Raw genomic sequence first — 21,497 nt, 5'->3', positions numbered from 1 at the left:
GGTGTGGGTGTTATGGGGATGTTTCAAGGGTTTAGATCTGATGAAAATACCCTAGAATCAGCTTAGAAGTCATCTGGAATATGTGTCTTACGGCCCTAGGGTTTTAGAGGGGTATTTATAGGTTTTCGGATAAACCCTAGCTGAACCGACCTTGGGAGCGGCTAGCAGAAGTCCCAGTGGCGCTCATGGAGTGGGAGCGGCGCTCGTGAGGTTTCAGCGGCGCTGGTATGCTTCAGGATCACTCCTGCGGCGCTATCTAGACTCCAGCGGCGCTGGTGAGCTTCAGGATGACTTCCAGCGGCGCTAGAGAGAAATGAGCGGCGCTGGAGGTTTCAGGTTCAATACGAAAGTTGTAGATCTTTCTATTGGCTTTCCGTGGATAGCTTACTCGTCCGAAACGGAGTTCGTATGAAGAAGTTATGCCCAAAATACTAACATGTGGTCATAGGCTTCATGCTAACACAAGTTCCTTCATCTTAAGTCTTAAATCTGGACCCGAATCTTCATTGAACCATCATTTATCTTCCTTTAAGTCTTTTATCACTATTTCTTGACGTTTTCCTTCATTCAACGAGCAATGAACCTGAAATCACATATACATGTCATTTAAGTATCATAAGTTCACTCAAAAAACTATAAAATGGCCAAAACTAGTGGTGTAAAAGTCTATATAATTATTGCTTATCAGAGAAAAAACCCTACTAATCCGCCCGAAAGCTTGACGGTTAATAGGGGTAAACATTGCCCACTCTGACTTAGAACTTGGGTATACCCAAACCAAACCCTCATGGAAGGACTACATATATCTCAAAATTGGTGGAATAGGGATACGAACATGAGAACTATTGGTCACACGGAGGTTATAACTTAATTGTGTTTTCTACATTTTACACGTAAATAACATAATTTTTGGCACATGATCGATATCAAAGACGTATATTAAAATTTTCTGGCACATGATAGATATCAAAGACGTATATATATTAGAATGATGTGAATTTGCAACGGACATGTGATGCATATGGAAGTTTGTTAGATTTAATAAGGGTAAGTAATTAGTACAATTCTGTTTCTAACAAAATACAAATCAAATGTGAAGATCGGTTCAAGTCCAACTAGTCAGAGGTACTTTCAAGTTTTATCCAAGATCTTGAATTCGATCCTTAAAGATGACAAGTCTTGGGGTTTTTCTTCCGAATACTTATAACGGCCTATAGTCAGCATCTCACAGTCTAGGGTACAAACAAGGTTTCACCAATTATACAGTGAGGTTTCTCTAATGTCATTTCCTGACTGAATGTTCAGAAAAAAATGTGAAGATTAAAAGATCTTCGTATTTCAAGTTTCATAATGAAATCTGACATGTGTATAAATTAGATTTGTAATTGCATCTCTTGTTTTTTTTTTTACTAAACGAAGTATAAGGGATTTCGTTAAGGTGCTTTAAATAGTTGTACATTTACCATAAAATTCAGGGGTGAGTTTTTAATATGAAAATATACAATTTTTTATGCACATTAAGTGCAGTCTTAAAGGTTTTATTTAACTTTTTTTTTTTACGTCTAACATCTTGTTAGAAGTTTTTTTACTATTGATATATTTTGCAGTTTAAAAAATATGAGAAGTTTAAGAAAAAACACATTTATATAAATACTACAGCGTAATCAACGTATTGTTAATTAAAAGTCAAAACATCTTTAATTATAAACAAAATAAAGGTTAAATGGGAGTAACACTAACCTCGATACCGCAATTGGATACTCATCGATTCATATCATATAAACCATATATTTACATCTTTATAAACATGCGAGAATAGTTAAGGCAGTAGAATTAATTAATTTTTTATTAGCAGTATATAATGATTATTCATTATTTCAAAAAAAAAAACTTAATTTGATAGGTAATTTTAGTTATATAGTTATAATTTAAGTTAGTTTTTTAAGATAAAATAGATAAAGTTGTTAATATTTTAAACTGAAAAATATCTGTGCATCAAGTTAACTTATGTATCTATAATCTTATAATATTTTTTTACACAAATTTTAATATATACACCATCTATCTACATTACCCATTTACATTGATGATCTCCACTATATGTACTGTCATAACCACCATCACTCTATAGCATGAGTACACGTAGTGTGTTGTGTGCATATGTGGATAATGGGAAAGGATTTCTTAAAATTTTCCAACTTGACTAGTCAAGTTAGGTAAATCTTGACCTTTGATTTAAAATCAAAGATTAAGATTAAAAAATGATTATTTAATCTTAACCCTTTGATTTTGATTTTAAATCAAAGGGTTAAGATTACTTTAACTTGACCTATCAAGTTATTAATAACTTTCCCGTTTAGGATCATGAAATATATAGTTACGTGAATTATGTGGAAAATTAAAGACTTGTTGGCTATATAAGGAGGGAAAAACCATATGCATAGAAGCACATATACAACTCGATCATCATCACATAAGATGGCACCAACAAAAAGGCAGACGACGCAGCCGTCTACTATAATGGCCTCTCTACTTATGTCTTCTTTTGTTATTGCCATGGTTTTTGTTGTAAACCTCCCATTGTCGACCTCGTCACGTGCCACCTCCCATCTAGAAGACATGCATAATATTATTCAGAAACCGACCGTCCATGGCAAGACTCCACCACCACCAACATCCACACACGGTGAGGCAGTACCATCACCTCCAAAAACGCCGCCGTCAACAGTTCACGGAAAGACTCCTCCCCCTCCATCATATGTTCATGGCAAGACTCCACCACCACCATCCATCCATGGCAAGACTCCACCAGCAAAGTCGCCATCACCATCACCAGCCCCGTCACCATCTAGTGCCTAATTAGAAAGACTTACGTTAGATGTACTAATTAACCGCGCGCACCCTTAATTATTAATAATATATATATATATATATATATATATGCTCAGCTCACAGCTCATATAACATTTTCCTATATATATGTGTACGTGTTCCAAGCAGTCAATAATAATTAATGATATTCACCTAGCTTCATTATCGAAAAAGAAAAGATCGCATTATTGTTAGATGGAAAATTAGTAAATGATTATATTAATTGATATCACCTGAAAGATGCATGGATCGAAATATCGAATTGAAGAAGAATATAATATAATAGAGTAAACTGCCCAAATCGTCCTTTGTGGTTTACCCTTATAATCAAGTTTCATCCTTAACTGTCTGAAATGACACTGGCCGTCCTTTTGGGAGATAAGGATCAAGTTCAGTTCTTTATGCAAACAGACGTTTTCTCCAATTCGTTAACTCCCTCACGTGTTTTCCATGTGAAGGCATTTGTGTCTTTTCCCGCCTATAAAGGACCATTAGTGATTTTTTTTTTCTAGATTTTTGTTGTTTCTTTCTTCTTTGCCTTCTTTATACATACATTGATAATATCAACCACCACCAAACACCCCGCCCTAACCACCACCGAAGACACATATAAAAATTATATATAATAATATATTAATATACATATATAATAATGCTACAAGTATTATATTTAACTTGATAGTAAAAGAATGGTAATACAACATCACCACAGTCGGCCACTTTGTGGTAATTTTCCGACCAAAATCCGATTCAATCAAACTCAAACAATGAACTAAAAATCGGGCCGAAAGAAGCAAGTTATAGTCGACGGTGGTGGTGGGCTATAGAAGTTCATAATCAAACCCAAACAGTCGCCAACAAACCCTAAATCTTGATTTACGGCCAGAAACCCTAAATCTCAATTCCAGCCAGAAACCCTAAATCGCGATTTCGTCCAACCTAGCCCAGCCTAGTACATACATACACATACATATATTCATCTAAAAAGGTTTTAATCAGCCACATACATACAAGTTCCAGCCACCACCGCAAACAACCGGCCACCACCATGAAGTTCTGTTTTGACCACCACAAGATCCAGCCACCATCGCAAACAACCTGTCACTACATCCAGATCTGGCCACCACGAGATCCAACCACCATCGCAAAATAACAGCTTGTGGTGGTGGTGGTTTACTAAGCTCCGACGGTGGTGGTTGTTGGGTGGGTTGTGTACTTGTGTGGTTTCACTTTGATTTGCAATTTGGTATCATTCCTAACTTGTATATCATTTGCTCATCGATTCAAAATAAGTGAGAATCATCCCATATTTTCGTTCCCATAATTTTGTGCATATGTATGTGTGTGTATATATATTATATATATATATATATATATATATATAAACGAAATATATAGAGGGAGTTTTGATTTTTAATTTTCATTTTGAAGGTTTTTGAGATTGAAGATATGATAGATATAGATGATTATCTATCAGAAGTCATGGTAGTCAATACCATGAATTGTGGTGTATATACGTGAATTGATATAGATATATATTATACATGAAGTCATGAATTTGATCATTTAATGTGTTTGTTTGTATAAGATGGTGTTTGTATGGTCTGCGATTTCTAAATCAATGATTTGTGTTTTAGTAGTGAATTTTTTAAGATCTAAATCTGATAGTGTTTATAAGTGAAGAGATGTATAGTTTATATGTAAGTATAATTTTAGAGTTGTAGGTAGAAAAGAAAGAAGAAAATGAAAAGCATCATCAATGGTCCTTACAGGTAGGAAAACACATAAATGCCCTCACGTGGATATCTCGTGCATAAATTAACGGATGAGAGAAAACGTCCATTTGCATAAAGGACTGAATGTGATCTTTATCTTCCCTAGAAGGACTGCCAGTGTCATTTCAAATAGATAAGGATGAAACTTGATTATTACGATAAACCATAAGGACGATTTAGGCCGTTTACTCTATAATATATTAGCAAAGAGTACTACAGCGTGTTTGTTGTTTCATTTCATAATCTGTCATACAATTGTTATATATCTGGACTAAATAAAACCACGACTGCTTATTAATTGCTTTGATGTTATATAGATTAATATTTATATTTATATTTATTCTATGGAATTATATATATACTAAAAAACTATGTAATTGTACAAGTACTTTATGCGTGAAATATACAAGTTTTTAAAGCACATACTAATTTTAACCAAATTTCGTTTTAACCCCTTAAATTTAAACCAAATTTCATTTTAACCCTCTAAAATTTCTATTTTTTTAACTTTTACCACACATCAAAGTTTTCGCTTTTATTTCTGTGACGCTAAACTTTTAAATTCTTATCTTTTCATCAAATAACTTTCACACGTTACGGTTTCACTTTTAAACATTTGATCTTTGATTATTTTTATTTGTCTTTTTATATATATAGCGTTTTCATTATACAATAACTTTTATCATCGTTACGTCTTACGTTCATGTTACATTTAAAACATTAATATATTTATTGTTCATGTTTCCATACATCTTAATATTCTTTACATTATTTTCATTATATTGCTACATGTTTAGTTGTTTTTTTTTTAAATAAAGTTTTCATCTTTTAACTTGTATTCCACATCAAAATTTTCGTTAGCTGAAAAGAAGCTTTCTCCTCTACTGTTGAAAGAAAAGAAATGGGTCTTGTCTTTCTCTCACACCTCTCACTCAGAATCCGGGCTAGAAGTCGTCCACACGCGCAATTCCTCTCCCTACGGGACTGACACTAAACTTTTGGGTTCTCAGGTTTTCATCATACACTTTGTACACAGTTATGGTTTTACTTGTAAAGATTTGGTTTTTGATTATTTTCTTCCGTTTTTATACATATATATAACGTTTTTAATATATAATAACTTTCATCATGCTTACGTCTTACATTCATAAAACATTTAAAGTATTAATATAGTTATTATTTGTGTTTTTATACGACTTATTATTCCTGTAAAATATTTTTGATGTTATTGTTAGATGGTTAGTTGTAATTTTTAAGGTTTGAGTTCCAATATTTGACATAAATTTGCCAAAACTTTATTGTATACCCTCCGCTTCCTCAGACCCTCACTTTCTCACTCAACTCACTTAGATGCTCGCTAAAAACGTACCCCGCGGCAACGTGCGGGGTCAACAACTAGTTCTATACTGGTATCATTTACTCGTATTTATTTATTTATTATTAACATAAAAGAAATACTTAAAAGATATAACATAAATAATAGAAATACGACTACTACTCATCGTCCGGATGGAGGCGTGGTAAGTTTAGACCCGCTAGATGCTCTGTCAGATCATACCGGAGACGGAAATGTATCTCCTCGTCCTTTATCTACGGTAAGGTGTCCCGATGACTACTTGGCTGGACAACTGGATCTCCTATATATATGAACTGGGCAGATCGCACGACCACTATCCTGAATGATCATGTTGTGCAGAATCACACACGCATACACCAAGTTCCTTATTGTTTCTATTGACCGTTGTCGAAACGGTCGATCAACGATATGCAATTTTCCTTTGAGAACACCAAATGCCCTTTCAATATCTTTGTGAGCCGCCTCTTGTGCCGTTTTGACCATTTTTTTCTTTCGGGTCAGCCGGGTATTTGTACGTTTTAACAAATGTAGACCATGTAAGATATATGTCATCGACTAGATAGTACCCACGTATATACGTACGCCCATTTACGGAGAATGGACAGTAAGGAGCAGTTCCCATACGCGGGGGGGGGGGGGGGGGGGGGACAAGGGAGATTGTTGTAGCACATTGATGTCGTTTAGAGCACCCGAATGACCAAAAAAGGCGTGCCATATCCATAAATCCTGAGACGCCGTTGCTTCCAACATAATAGTGGGGTACTCATGATCACCCCTTTTGTATTGACCCCTCCAATCCATTGGACACATCTTCCAGACAAGATGTGTACAGTCTAGACTACCGATCATTCCAGGCAAGTGATGCCTCTCTTCGTGTGCTTCAAACAATCGCTAGATATCATATGTTGTTGGTTTACGCAGATATTTGGTGCTATAAGTGTCAACGATAGCGTCACAAAAAATTGAAGACATTCACGTGATGTTCTCTCGACCATCTCTAAATACTCGTCGTACTCATCTTATGGATTACCGGTTGCAAGTTGTCGGATGGCAGATGTGCACTTCTGTATTGGTGTAAAACTCTTGGCCAACCGGGCATCATACGAGTCCTGAAAATACGCGTATCTCGACTCAAGATCATGCACGATCTTTAAAAATAGTCTTTTAGACATACGATACCTATCTTCAAAAAAATCATCGTCGTATTTCGGTTCTTCACAAAAGTAGTCGCGGTGCAACCTTTGTGCAGCGGTCCAACGGTTGCGGTTCACGACATTATGCTTTGCCCGTGACCACGTCGTGGAACTTTCGGCTTCTTCGGATTCAATGGCGTTCGCAAACACCTCTAAACTACTATCGTCGGACCATTCGAACGGCTCGTCGATGATTATGGTGGAACCAATACGTTTTTCCATTTTTTTAGTGTGTATATGTTTGAGTTGTAGTGTGTTTTTTGAAAGAGAGTGAATGTGGTGTGTGTGTTTTGTAGTTGTAGTGTGTGTGTTTTGTGTTGTGAGTTGTATGTATATATAAAGTAAATAAAGTATTTAAAAAAAGGAAATAGCCGTTTGTATGGTCAAAAGAGACGTTGGCACGCAAATCAAGAGGCAAAAGTGAGTGGTCGAGTGCGGGGTGTGACCACGCCATTTGACACCACGGCGCGTGGTGGAGCGTTGGCGGCGGTGTTGAGTGGTGGTGCCGCATCCACCATGCACCCACCTTCCATCCGTTGCCAACCCCCTTACTTCAACAAGCTCAGTTTCACACAACTTTAAATATTCAACTTCATTTTCGTTCTTACAAAGATTGCAAAACCTATCTATTCATTTTCTTTTCCTTGCCTTCGGCCATATGAATGAGTCTGGAAATTGAAATATTACTAAACTCAATTATGAAACCTCAACTAAATTTAAAATAGGGCGACTCTTTTCACTCATTAATCCTCAATAGAAGGACGGGTGTTGTTAGGAAGTTTCGTACCACGAACAAACGAACTGAACAAATGTAGAGCACGTGATGGCTGAGCATACGGAACCATATGAGCAGCACCTCTAACAGTTGCAAAAGTCAGTAGATTCCCATACTCTGTGACCCAACCTCCAACCTACACCAGAAAGTTGCACATTATGAGTTTTGTGATCTAACAAGACAAAGATTAGATAAGAATTAAACAGAGAACATATTTAAAAATAACACGGACAACCAATAACAAATGTTCTAATCTTGAAGATACTGATAGAAATGTCCATTGTAAATTTAATGTCATTTTTTAGATAACAAGTTGATGTAATCGTTTTAGAGAGTAGAGTAAAAGAAGGAAACTAAAGTCATATTGTATAGATTTGACTATGGACTGTTATGAATTTATCATAAATGTTCAAATTGTGAAGATACTAATATAAACCTCGAGTATATACTTCAAATGTAACCTGTAAGATTTGAATAAAACCACTAAACTATGTTAAATATTAGATAAGCTACACTGGACTAATGGAGTAATGAAGTACCTGGCCCTTATGAAACCAAGTTGAGTATGGAACAGTAACTTTGAACTGCAATTCATGAGCCAATTCTCGTACAAGTGTTCTTGATCCAAGCAATGGTACTACAGAATCTTGATCACCACTACAAATTGCACAAAATTTAAATAAGTAACTAGTAATTTCACAGTGTCCAAGTCCTACAATCAAGAGGAACGTTTTACCTGAAAATCCAAACTGGAATTTGGTTTTTGATGATTCTTTTAAGTAAGGGGAGAATGTTGATGTTTCCGTCATTCTCATTGTAATTTAGAATTCTGTTTGGAAAAAAAAATAAGAAAACACCAATATATATTAGGCTCAGAAGCTAGAAATTGTAGAAAACCAATAAACCAAAGTTCCTCAATCATTATGACTAGAATTAAAGGTGGCAAAAATGTGGCAGGTTGGTCGGGTTAAGTAACTGAAAATAACTTTTTAGACCAGTCAATACACATTGAGCTGTCCCGGAAAACTTTGTTGAACTTCTTTATACATGGTTTGTAAGATTTTAATACTCGTAGGTTTTATACACTATAACATAAATTAGGAGATGTGTATTCAATAAAATGAACTTTGGGAAGCTTCCGACCTCTTTGCTCATTTTACTTATCTGACCAGTAACCTTTTATTTTACCCTAAATGAACATAATCCGTAATTGGGTTGAAATTGCCACCTCCATTTTATGACTGAACTTACCCACTGCACATGGACCAGGAGTAGGGCAATCTAGTACGATTAGCATGCAGAGCTTGTTGAACCTCAGGAAGGTTGAAATAAAACCGTCTTTCATAGCTCATGCAAACATCTACACCATAGCTGATCTTGGTAGCCTTTTAAAACATTTAACAAGTCAAGAATTAAAACACAAATACATCATTAAGTTTTAGATTGATCAATAGAGTATAAATATTACCGTTTTCCTCAAACGCAGCTCTTGTTCAACAAGCGATGGGTAGCATACATCAAGAATCACATCATAGTTGTTGACATACTCACCAATTATATCATTTGATTGGGAAATTGCCTTGTTACATACATCAGATTCATTGTGAGGCGAAGCAAATGTATAATCTTCAAAGTTGCAGTCATTCATGATAGTAAGGCCTATCTCATCAGATATCATCCCATGTGACCAATAGTACTCGTATACTGCTGGGACGTCACGATCAAGTTTAAGAAGCGGGTTTCCAATCTGATTTAAATATGTTTTAGAAATTTGTCAACACCAACAAAATCATACACAATAATATTCGTAAGTAATTTTTACTACAATGAATCAAACTAGATAAGTTAGATCATAAGTTTCTTGAAGCTATAGGTAGTCTTAAAATTTAAATCTCAATAAGCATTTTTGTTGATTACCCTCTACGTCACACATCTATGCACTATACTAAAGGTGGGAAAACATCCAGATGGGTTAGATAACGGGTCAAATGGGTTCAGGTCAAAAATGATACTTTTAGATTCTGTCAGACTGGGTCTGGTCAAGTTTGTCCAGCCTACCATTTCTTTTTCTTAATTATCAAAAGTAAGTAGTGTTTCAAATAAGAATGATAAAATGATATTATCGAAACAGTAATGTAACTTCTTCTAGATAAAGTGATTTGAGGAGTTGTAAGAGCTTGTATACAAAGAAAATATTTGGCTCATTTAAACCATTTAATTTCTGCTATGATTCTGTACTTTACCCGTAGGTCCTGTTCCCAAACAATTACAAACTGACCCATTTTATATGGGTGAAATTGCCATCTTTACATTAGATAAACAAGATAAAGTTATGATGTTGGAAAAAAGGCAGCACTATAAATGGTTAGAAATCTTACAGCAACTCCTTTGATGTTGAACTTGAAACCAGTGGACTTTGCATTGTGGTCCAGAAGAGCAATAGCCAACTGTGGAATGTAATGCCCTACATATAAGATGATCATTAACACATATATTCGTATAAATCCGTCATTGTAGAACCATAAATGTGTTCCTGGATACATACCAGCATAACTCTCCCCTGTAAGATACAAATCTCTTGATTTGAATGATGGAAACTTAGCGTACCAATTTAACAAGAAAGTATGCATGTCCTTGGCTGCTTATTGATAAAGAAAGTTTACTTTTAGATACATGTATGTGAACCAAACGAAATGCCAAATTTAATGGCTGTAACTGTGACATTAGTCACATTACCTGTGTTGGCATCACCCGTGGTGTAATCTGAACTAGTATTTGAGTATGACCATCCTACTCCAGCTGGAGACTCAACGAACAAAAGATTCGATGCTATTGTGCAAGAGAGAAAACATGTTGCTTAGTTATAGTAAAAGTACACAATGGGTGGGTTGGGTAACTGGTTTTATTGGTACACGCCAGGTTGGGTTAACCCAAACCATCTTTCGTGCATATTCTTTTGATTATGTATAAATGATGGTGTGTTAGATATGATAACAAAAAGTATAGAAGGTTTTATACATTAAAAATTACACTTTAAGTGAATTTCTCTGACACATTCTATTTTATACAAAATTCTTTTCATATACCCGCTTGTCACACTACAGATAAAAAAAAAAAAAAAACCAAAATCGACATACCTTTGTTCCACGATTTTGTATTTCGACGTAGGCCCCGGCCATTACCAAGAGGAAAAAATGGACCCAACTCTGTGAAGGCTCCCCCACCCATTGATGAGCAACCTGGGCCTATATATATAATTTATGTAAGTCATGATATTGTTAACAAACTTTTATTTATTAATAACCTTACACAGTAGGAATTCAACAACTCAGATTAATTTCAATAATGAATATGATAAGTGAAAAGATGATTGTATATAATATCATATTAATGTGGCAGATTAGCACTATCTCAATACTTTCTAGAAAAAATGGTTTGTCAAACTTATCCATATGTGCCCTTCAGCAAGGGTGCATTGAAAACACCAAGATTTTCTTAAAAAACAGAAAATGTATTATAACAGATTATATAGTTTATATTTTTTAGAAACATATTAATAAGTTTTAGATTGAATGATATACAATTTTCATCTTTTAATAAAAGGTCTTTGCATAGTCAGGGGCGGTACTAAAGGGGCGCAAGGGGGTCCAATGCCCCCCTCCAAATTTAAATTTTGTCATGTATTTTTAAATTTTTCATAAAATTTTAAAAATTTTCTATAGGTTTTTAACATTTTGCCCCCTTTTAGATTTATTTTTCATAAGTTTTCTAAGTTTGCTCCCTTTGGAATTTTTTTCTGGTACCGCATCTGTGCATAGTTATACATGTTACTTTATGCTTCTAGACACATGTTACAAGAAAAATATACATGTTAAATCTAGATTTTAGTCATTTTACAGTTGATGAAGATGAAAAACTAATGATTCCCATAAATGTTTGTCAATCCCAAAGAAGTTTTCTAATTCATTTATTAGACACATTGCCTCAACTACTTACACACTCACATCAAGAAAGAAAGAAATAAATTTGAAAGCTTTTTATTAATACTGTTAAAGAAAATTATTATGCATTTTCATATGATCTCAAGTCATATTTCTAAAACCTTGTATGGTTTTATGTCATGGAGTACACAAGTTGCATACCGGTAACAGCACGAATTATTTTCCATTTAATTGTAGACGGATAGAAAAGACACATATCCTAGCTGAGCACGCCATTAATACATTTTTATGGAGTAGGTTTAAAATTTAAAACCATATGAGCCTATACACATAGAAATTTTTATATTATTAGATTAAAAATATTAAAACTTCGTACTCCCGAAATAATTATAGAATCAAAAGCACCAAGTGTATGACCTTATGGTTGCAAATAGTTTATAAAAGAAACTTTAAATTACGGATGGTGTATCTCAACCAAAATTTTTAGTATCTCGGCCATATCGCTCCAAAATAGTGTGACCCCCCATGTCTGTAATGGAAAATCTGGTGGAGTAAAAGCGGGCCCCTGTCATTAATAGTCTGGTCGGGTTACCAAAAATATGGTAAGATACCAGACGACTTAAATTAATCTAAATAAATTAACTTTGCAATAAATTAATTTAAATGAGAAGATAAATGCTTCACTTTAGTGTAAAATTGACTTACTTTTGAATAACTGTAAAAATAACAGAAGTAGGGCATGGTAAAGTACTATTTGTTTGTCTAGAAATATTTACTTTTCAACCAACAACCAAAAAGAAAAAGTCAGAAGAGCATGCTGCTTCCTCTTAAAGTACAAAGTATAATACACTTGTAAAAGGGATTCTCCATGTATCTACTTTAGGAACACAATGGGCACAACCTACATCTACAATCAAACAATAACAAGAACTGTATCATTAAGTTTACTTGTTTAATTAGTTGAATAATCACAGCAATGAAAAAATATGATAGCAGGCTGATCTAAATTTAGATAGAGTTATAAAACTTGGCAGGGGTATCATAGGCTTACCCATGTCTTAAGCACTTAAATAAATTTATATCGGTTTCTTTCGACCAAATATATTACTTTATTCCATTGTGATAAGCTTATCACTCCTAATCAACTTACAAACTTCAAGTTTTCGATATCAAAACTAAAAAAACACTCAACTTAAAAAGTAGAGAGGCGCACTCTTTATCGTAACTTCACTTATAAACTATAATAAGCAAATAACGTTGCATTACGTAATGAAAAGAGTACAATTTGAAATAATTGTGTGATAAATTCCTAAATGAATAGCCAAAAAGCTTGTTGCCAAACAATATATATGTTGACCCGTCAACCAAAACATTGTGAGTTCAAGTCACGTAAATGGAAATATGTGTGAATGTGTATCCAACTAATCTATCACCTCTTCCGCATTTACTATTGCAACTTTTGAGCATTTTATTATGATATATATTGTTTAACGGCAAATTTCATTGAAGTCAACGAAATAACCACAAAGTGACACCACAATTAGTGATGAAATACCTATGCTACGCCCATGTTTGAAACGGGACCTTTAGAGGCTCATTGGCTTTGTTATGTATATTGAACATGTCATTCAACACTAGATATATAGTGCATCAATTAGAACAGTGAATTTAAGGTAATATAGTAATCACCCGTCTTAACATTATTCTTATTCTTAATTCATAATTATATTTAATGTATTTGCATTTTATTTTTTTTTGAACGGCAATGTATTTGCATTTATGTATACTATATACTATAAGAAATTTCTCATTAATATATGTCCCATAATAATTACTGTATAAATTAAATATATATTTTTTCTATATTATTTATGATCATAACCCACTAATTATCTATCATACTAAATATTTTTTTCTATACATATAGAAAGTAATAGTATAATACAACAATCTATACTAATCTAGTATTCTAGTGTATTCTGTTTTCACATTATGGGCTTTGTCTAGCAAATTAAATTCATAAATATGTAATGAAATAATTAATATTTTTTTAAAAAAATACAAAGCTAAAAAACTTAATTAATAAAAGTATAATGATCGGTATTAAAAAAGCTAAATAATAAGCTACTTTGCCAATAAATAAATATACATTTAGAAAAAAAAAATGCTTAAAGTTATAGTGTAAAATTCACTAAAACTTTCAAAAATTGTAGTGTGTGAAAGAGAGAAAGAGAAGAAAGAAAAACCTCCATTGAGCCAAAGAGAAAGAGGTTTATTATCAGCATCATTTTCAGCTTCAACAAAATAATAAAACAAACTCCTTCCAGCTTTCAAATCCACATCAACATAACCACTATACTGTCTAAATCCAACACTTGGTTGTCCAGGCAACTTCACCACCTTATCTTCCACCGGGAAACCATTTCCACCGCCAATCAACACCACCACCACCACCACCGCCACCACCACACTAAACCAACCCCTACCCATTTCTCAAAATTCAATCTTTAACCAAACCCACTTGGGAAATTGGCTGTTTTTATCTCACAAAAAATCTTGTTTTAAAATTAAAAGGATTTGAAGTAGAATGATGGTGTGAAGTTTTGGTGTTTTTTTATAATAAGTGGGAATGGAAGGCGTGAAAGGGAATCATGTGAATTTTGAACAAGTGTTGTAAATATAAGAAAGTAGCATGTTTTTTTGGTTAATGAATGAATGAGTGTGTGTTGTGAATAGTCATGATTATATAAGGTTTTGGCAGCTTTTATTATTATGGTTATAGATATAGAATTAGAATATACCGTATAGATATGTACTAGTATAGATATAGATATAGATATATCTAGATATAAAAGTGTGTTTGTTATAGAGAGAGAAATTTTAGTGAAAGAGATTGGGAGAGATAGAGGCCGCGGAGCATTTGCAAATTTGAAATGGAAATGAGTATTTTAGTCAAAGTTAGCCAAATTAGTGGATAAGAAAGAAATTGGTATTTTTTCCTATCTTTTCAAATTGGATATACTATAAAATGTTTAAAATAGCCTTTTATGATCCTAGATGATTAAATTTATGTGTTTCCTTATTCGAAAATTTAGTTACCTTGTACGTTTAAATTCAAAATTTTGTTATAAGGAATTTCAATGTTTGTATCAAATATATGCATCACTAGATTAATACAAATTATATTTTATTTGGGGTTTGCTAAATAAAGCTCTTAGCGCTGTGTTTAAGGTTCATAAATTGTTTGTACATTTACCATGAAAATCAGGAGGCGGGTTTTTAATATGGAAGGTACAAATTTTTTTTATGTATGTTAAATACAGCCCTAAAGGCTGTATTTAGCATTTCCCATTTTATTTTCATTAATGATTAAGATTACTCATTAAGATTAATATATATGACATGTTAAATTAAATTTTAAAATCAAGTTAAAATAAACAAAAACTATAACAATTTGACAAATAAGCAAAAACCTTATTTAAAAAGTAAAATAGAGTAAGTATCTTTCACAGGTTTTAAGTCTCAATACTGTTTTCGACAGTGTATGGGGGTTAATATCTAGACAGTCTTACCTCTACCAAAGGTATTGCATTAAAATAAATTCATACCAATCAAAACTAAGGTTCGAGTATTTGGTTTCTCATTTCAAGGTAATAAAACTAAGTAATGAATAATCTCCTATTAACCATATTTTATTTAACTTCCGAAATTAACTTACTCACTCTCATACGGTTTGTAACTTCCATAAATGACTTATCACAATATTTTAAAATATCCATTATATAATATAGAACATAAAGATACATATTTCAACTACGTGTAAACATGCATAAGATGCTTCGTATATATTATAGTCATAATTGTCAAACTCGTACGAGTCACGAGTTGACTCGTACGAGTCGAGTCAAAACAAATGGTAAACGAGGCGACTCGATAGGATGACTCGTTTTACTCCAGACTCGTAACATGACTCGTGTTTTGTGGTGCGAGTCGGTCCAAGTCATGTTACGAGTCACGAGTCACAAAATAAATTTTTAAAATTTTTTTTTTTTTAAACATAACTCTATTAAATGCTTTTAAATTTGATTTGATTTTAATAATATTTTCTATTTTTAACTTAATACATTAACACATTACATATGTCTATAATATATACTTGCATATAATTATAAAAATACCATATTTTCAAATATCATGACTCTTACGATTCGGGTCACGAACCGAAAAATCAGATTTCGAGTTGAATCGAGATGTACGAGTCGACAACTATGATTATAGTATAGTTATAGTCATAGTTAAATATAATTATTATAATGTTTTAACATAAATGGAATATTACAAAAAAAATCGAATTTCTTTTAATTTTTTTCAAGAGAATTATTTTTTTATTATTATTATATGAGATGTTAACATTTCATAAATATTTTTTTAAATAAAAAAATATAATTTAGTTAACTAGTTATTAATTGATATATATTTATAAATCAAACAACATCAAAAATGAAAAGAATACTAAGAAATGCTCATTATATTCTTTAGTACTTCTTTTCTTTTCCTATTGTCATTCCTTGAACCAAACATGGACCAAAGTTGACTCAAAAATATGTTGAAATCTGATTAAACCTTTGACTATCGGTAGACTAAATGGTGAGACTATGTATCAATTATCTCACTTCCGGCTTATTTTCTTATTCCTCCATTTGGGGTTGTGCATCAGTGCATGTGTACTTCGCAAATATCAATGCATGTACGAGTAGTAAATATGGTTTAGGGACCGGAAGGACCGAATTGACATATGAATAGTGTGAATATAAATAATCATACAATTTCTATAGGATAACTCTCTTCGTTTCAGTTTATATGTTCAAGTTTAATTGTCCAAGTCAATCTTTTTGTAATTTTGATCATGAATATTATTTTTTGTATTTTACAATACTTAAAAGTTATATCATTATAAAACACATGTAAAACTTAATTGATTTATATATATACATTATATCGGACTAAAGAAGTATTATTATAACATTTAATATGACAACATTAATTTCATTCCGGTTGTTTGTAAAGTTAAACCATGATGATTACCAAACAAACTTTGAAAGCTTAATGAACTTTCTATGTTCATGCTTGAGTTATCACGGCTTATCCCATCAAGTAGGCGGATTATGAGTTGTGACGAAGGTGGAGTTAATGGAGCCTAACAAAGACAAAATACACTTTTGACATAATACAAGAAAATAGACCTAGAAATCGCAAATTCCAAATATCAAGGTGCAAAGTACCCATCTATAGATTCCAATATGCCGTGATTGGTTGTTTTGTGGGGCTCAATTATCTTTTATCACTTTATGTTTACTTGTATTAGGCCTCATACAATAGAGTGATACAACACGGGAGTTCATCTACAAAGTCTAAAAGGAGTGAAGCAACCTTCAAAGGAGTGGACTTCTGCCATGTGACGCCACATAAGCAACAAAGTTTTGTTAGAAAAATGGGAGAGTGAGGCTATATATGGAGGGAGGGACTTGTCACATGTGTCTCCCTCCACTTCTTTTTTTTATTTACTTTTTACTTCTTTTTTTTTTTACCTTTTTTACTCTAAAACTAAAACATATATATATATATGAGAAAAGGGGATATAAGGTTGTCCAACACCTAAGTTTAGGTGTGAAACCCTTCACATACTAATATTTTATTATATATTATTTAATGAATAAATGTCTGGGTCCCATGATTTTGATGGTTTAAAAAATTAATATGTGAATGTCCGACATCTAAACTTAGGTACCTAACAGCCTTATATTCCCATCCTCCTATATATATATATATTAGATACATGCATAATTAAATAAAGCCACATAATTTTTTAAATAAAAACATTACAAGTCTTAATTAAGAAAACAACACAAACAAATTAAACTAGACTAAAACAACTTAAACAAACCAAAGTAAACATAATAAAGTCCATAACGTAAATAAACATAAACATATTTCTCCTTAATGTCTCGTTGCGCCTTCTCCATTATTGATCTTTCGGGTTCACCAAGATGACTATAGTCGGTGGTCAACACTTTCAACTCCGTTAGCTTGATTTGTTGATTTGTTACTTAAAGTTTCTTTTCCCCAAACTCCATCTTTTCCTTGCCCATATTGATACGCTCCTTACTCGCCTCAAACAACCCATCCAACTTTACCGAGAGACTATCAAACGTGTCCGAGTACCTAGCTACCCCTTTTACCTTGCCGGACGAACTCGACCACCCCCCTCATGCATGTCTCTCCTAACCTGGGTTCGGCGGGTGCTTTCTTTTGTGTTGACGCTTATTTTTTAGCCTTGAACCGCCAACTTCATTTTCGGGTTGGGTTTTTTGTACAACTTCAACATCGGGAGAAAGAGGCCTTGGAGATGGTGGTCTTCACAATAATGGTCTTGGCGATGGAGTGTCGACAACACGTTGTCGGTCTATAAAAAACAAAGACATAGTATTATTAAACTATATAAACAACACACACACACACACACACACACATATATATATATATGGAAAAGGGAATATAAGGTTGTTTAATGAATAAATGCTTAGGCCCCATGATATTTATGGTTTAAAAAATTAGTATGTGAGTGTTCCACACCTAAGCTTAGATACCCGACAGCCTTATATTACCATCCCCCATATATATATATATATACTATATTTATATAAACATCAATAAGTATATATGTAAACATATATATATATATATATATATATATAGGATAGAGAACAAATGAAAAGGTACCTTACGGAGAGAAGATTCGTTTTGGATTTTTTTTAGCTTCTTTTTTTGAACTTTTTTTCTTTTTTTCACTTTTTTCATTCTCTCTTTAATTAACTGATTCCATATAAAAGTTTTAAAGGATTTTTTTAAAATTTTTTGTCAAAGGGCATAGCCCGTAAGCTATAAGCGAAGACTCTCAGTCTATGACGGAGCCATGATAGTTAAGGGCGAAGCCCATTAGGTAGATCACCCCATCACCGATCACCCCCTATGACCTATCACCATCTATGACATACCACTCCCATCAGCTACCCTTTATTAATATCCTTAAGGGCGAAGCCCGTACCGTACTCTTACATGTATAACTCACTTACTCGGGTTATAATTTTTTTTTTTATGGATTGAGTTAATTAAAAAAAGAATGGAAAAGGTGAAAAAATGAATAATAAAAGAAAAACAAGCTAAAAAAAGGACCTTCTCTCCTTAAAAACCTTATCTCTGGATCTCTACCAATATATATATATATAAACAAAAATGCATATAAACAAGTAAAATAAAATATGTAAAAAGTTACCAAAAAATGAATCCGACGTGTTTTTGTGGTGGCGTAACCCCACCAAAACCGTAATAAGCGTCTTGTTGTGGCGCATAAAATGGCATAAAATCCGACATTTGTGGTTGAGCACCCATTTTTTTGATCAATTGGAACAACGTCGCGTTTGGTAGCTGATGTGCAAAATCGAGCTTTAAATTTATAAAACTAAAACTACTCAAAAACTCACTACTACGCACTCACGTGGTATCACCAACCGTGAACAAATTATCGAATCACCTAACTACTAGTCGAATTACCCAAGCCGGTACCACCAAAACTAAGACAATTCTTCTAACAATCAGTTTTATTGACTATCAAATTATCAATTGAACCTATGTGACAATAGCGTGGTACCACCAACCGATATCAATCACGTTGACAAAATTAATCTTTTCTTAAAATGATATTCACTATCATACCATGAACTAGTGATAATTACTTATAGACAAGTAACCGTTTTAAAATCACATACACATTCAACTGGTACCACCAACGAAGAATCATATGCAACCAATATCAAAATTAATTAATGAAAAGAGTTAACATCATCAAGATCACAGAACAACAATAATTAAATAAAACCCTGTTTAATTAAAAAAAATATTGCAATCACATTATCCGTCTAGTTTCATCAAGGTGGATGATTAAACGTTTAGCCACTCATGATCAATTCACAATAATAAATAAAATAGAAGAAAAACATGATGTACCAATCGTTCGAAGAAAATAAAATGCAAGACAATAAGTAGATACGATCTAGATGGGTGCCCGTGAATCTTCAACGAATCCGCCTAAGAAATAATCTTGATTGGAGGAAGAAAAACCCTTGTAGAACAGCTCCTAGAAAGATTTTTTGATAGCTAATTTTCGACCTGGGGTTTCCTATTTATACTCCTCCAAAATCTTATGCAGAAACAAGGCAAGTCTGATTCTTCTGTGCACCCACTGCGGCGCAGTGGGGTTGAGACTTCCCTCACTGCGGCGCAGTGAGGTATTATTTGACTTTGACTTCGGCTGACTGCGGTGCAGTGGCTTGTGTGACCACCACTGCGGCGCAGTATGAATCCACGACCTCCTTTCTTCCTTTCTTGACTGCGGCGCAGTCATTCACTTACGACCCCCACTGCGGGCAGTGGGGCAATCTTCATTTTGTTTCAGAGGATATTGGTCGCGCCGTAGTGGGCTACATGCATCCCCACTGCGACGCAGTGATTGCTTGTACAGAACCATCTAATTTCAATCTCGATTACTTGCCAAACTTCATCGTTTCTTCCACTCAAATCAACTCTCATCATCATAATGTACTTCCTGGCCAATAATCATCCGAAAATGTACCAAATGAACGCGTATCCTGTTTAGAGCCTTTATTATTAAAAGGGTTGTTAAAATTATTATTATTGTTATTTGGAAACATTGTTAAAAAAATGTAAAAAGAAAGAGAAGAAGTAGAAAAAAAGAAAGAAACTGAAGTAGAGTATGTGAAAAGTTAAAGACGAGGTATATATAGAGATGGTAAATTAAAATTAAGGGTAAAAAGTTTTTTTTTAAAATTTATTTAAAAAAAGAGTCGTTCAACGGCTAGAACTCTTGGGAGAAACAAAAAGATGGGCGATCGATTTCTATCGCTTAGGGGTTTTTTTGGGTCTATCGCCTGGGCAGGCCGGTGTAGATGGTGATGGGCTGGCGATAACACATCTTCCACAACTTTTTATTTTATTAACCAAAATTAAATAAGTTATTTTTATTGATAATTAAAACTATTATATCAACTTTAACATAATAAAGTTATATTTAAAACTTTTGAAAGTTTTAAAACTAAATATAAATAAGTTAATACTTCAAAGACTAAACTGTAACTTTTTTAAATATATAAAACCATATGTAAAATGATAAGGACTAAAAGTATTAATTTCTAAAAATTGTGTCTTTCTCCTTGTAATTAACTGCGTGCGCGCGCACACACACACACATACAATTATACACATAAATTAAAAAACAGATTAAAAAAAAAGAAAAAAAAACCCATAGGCTCACCTCCTCTCTCTCTCTTTCTCGTCCAACCCTTTCAACCCATCGAAGAGAGCCGACGACAAAACCCATCGATGGGGGCTAACAATAGAGTCCTCATCGACGGGGTGTCGATGAGACTATTGAATCCGGCCTTAAACATCATTTATTTAGGTGTTTCATCTTGTATTAATAAACGAAAATGATTAATCATCCTAGCTTAT

The 21,497-nt window shown here is 33.4% G+C and overlaps 2 protein-coding genes across 2 annotated transcripts; one reads left to right on the top strand and one right to left on the bottom strand.

The window, feature by feature from the left end:
* The first annotated feature begins 2,478 nt into the window (after positions 1-2,478).
* On the top strand, positions 2,479-2,859 carry LOC122610561 (leucine-rich repeat extensin-like protein 3). Its single transcript, XM_043783540.1, has one exon. It carries the CDS (start codon positions 2,479-2,481, stop codon positions 2,857-2,859), a length of 381 nt encoding a protein of 126 aa, XP_043639475.1.
* Positions 2,860-7,762: 4,903 nt separating this feature from the next.
* LOC122579557 (serine carboxypeptidase-like 42) lies at positions 7,763-14,417 on the bottom strand. The gene is made up of 10 exons (XM_043751746.1): positions 14,159-14,417; positions 11,109-11,216; positions 10,708-10,800; positions 10,517-10,609; positions 10,350-10,435; positions 9,440-9,718; positions 9,223-9,356; positions 8,708-8,800; positions 8,511-8,628; positions 7,763-8,107 (listed from the first exon to the last, which is right to left on the bottom strand). Exons 1-10 carry the CDS (start codon positions 14,400-14,402, stop codon positions 7,940-7,942), a joined length of 1,416 nt encoding a protein of 471 aa, XP_043607681.1. The 5' UTR covers positions 14,403-14,417; the 3' UTR covers positions 7,763-7,939.
* Positions 14,418-21,497: the final 7,080 nt, after the last annotated feature.

The sequence above is a fragment of the Erigeron canadensis genome, chromosome 8, assembly GCF_010389155.1.
Source record: "Erigeron canadensis isolate Cc75 chromosome 8, C_canadensis_v1, whole genome shotgun sequence".
In the NCBI taxonomy this organism is placed as follows: Eukaryota; Viridiplantae; Streptophyta; class Magnoliopsida; order Asterales; family Asteraceae; genus Erigeron; species Erigeron canadensis.
This window is presented reverse-complemented; position numbering and strand designations above follow the sequence as displayed.

Coding starts and splice junctions, on each gene's coding strand:
- LOC122610561 (XM_043783540.1), top strand. CDS start 2,479: ATGGCACCAACAAAAAGGCAGACGACGCAGCCGTCTACTATAATGGCC.
- LOC122579557 (XM_043751746.1), bottom strand. CDS start 14,402: ATGGGTAGGGGTTGGTTTAGTGTGGTGGTGGCGGTGGTGGTGGTGGTG. Junction 9,719..10,349: donor TCAACATCAAAGGAGTTGCT/GTAAGATTTCTA, acceptor TATTTAAATCAG/ATTGGAAACCCGCTTCTTAA. Junction 8,108..8,510: donor CTTGGTTTCATAAGGGCCAG/GTACTTCATTAC, acceptor TTTCTGGTGTAG/GTTGGAGGTTGGGTCACAGA.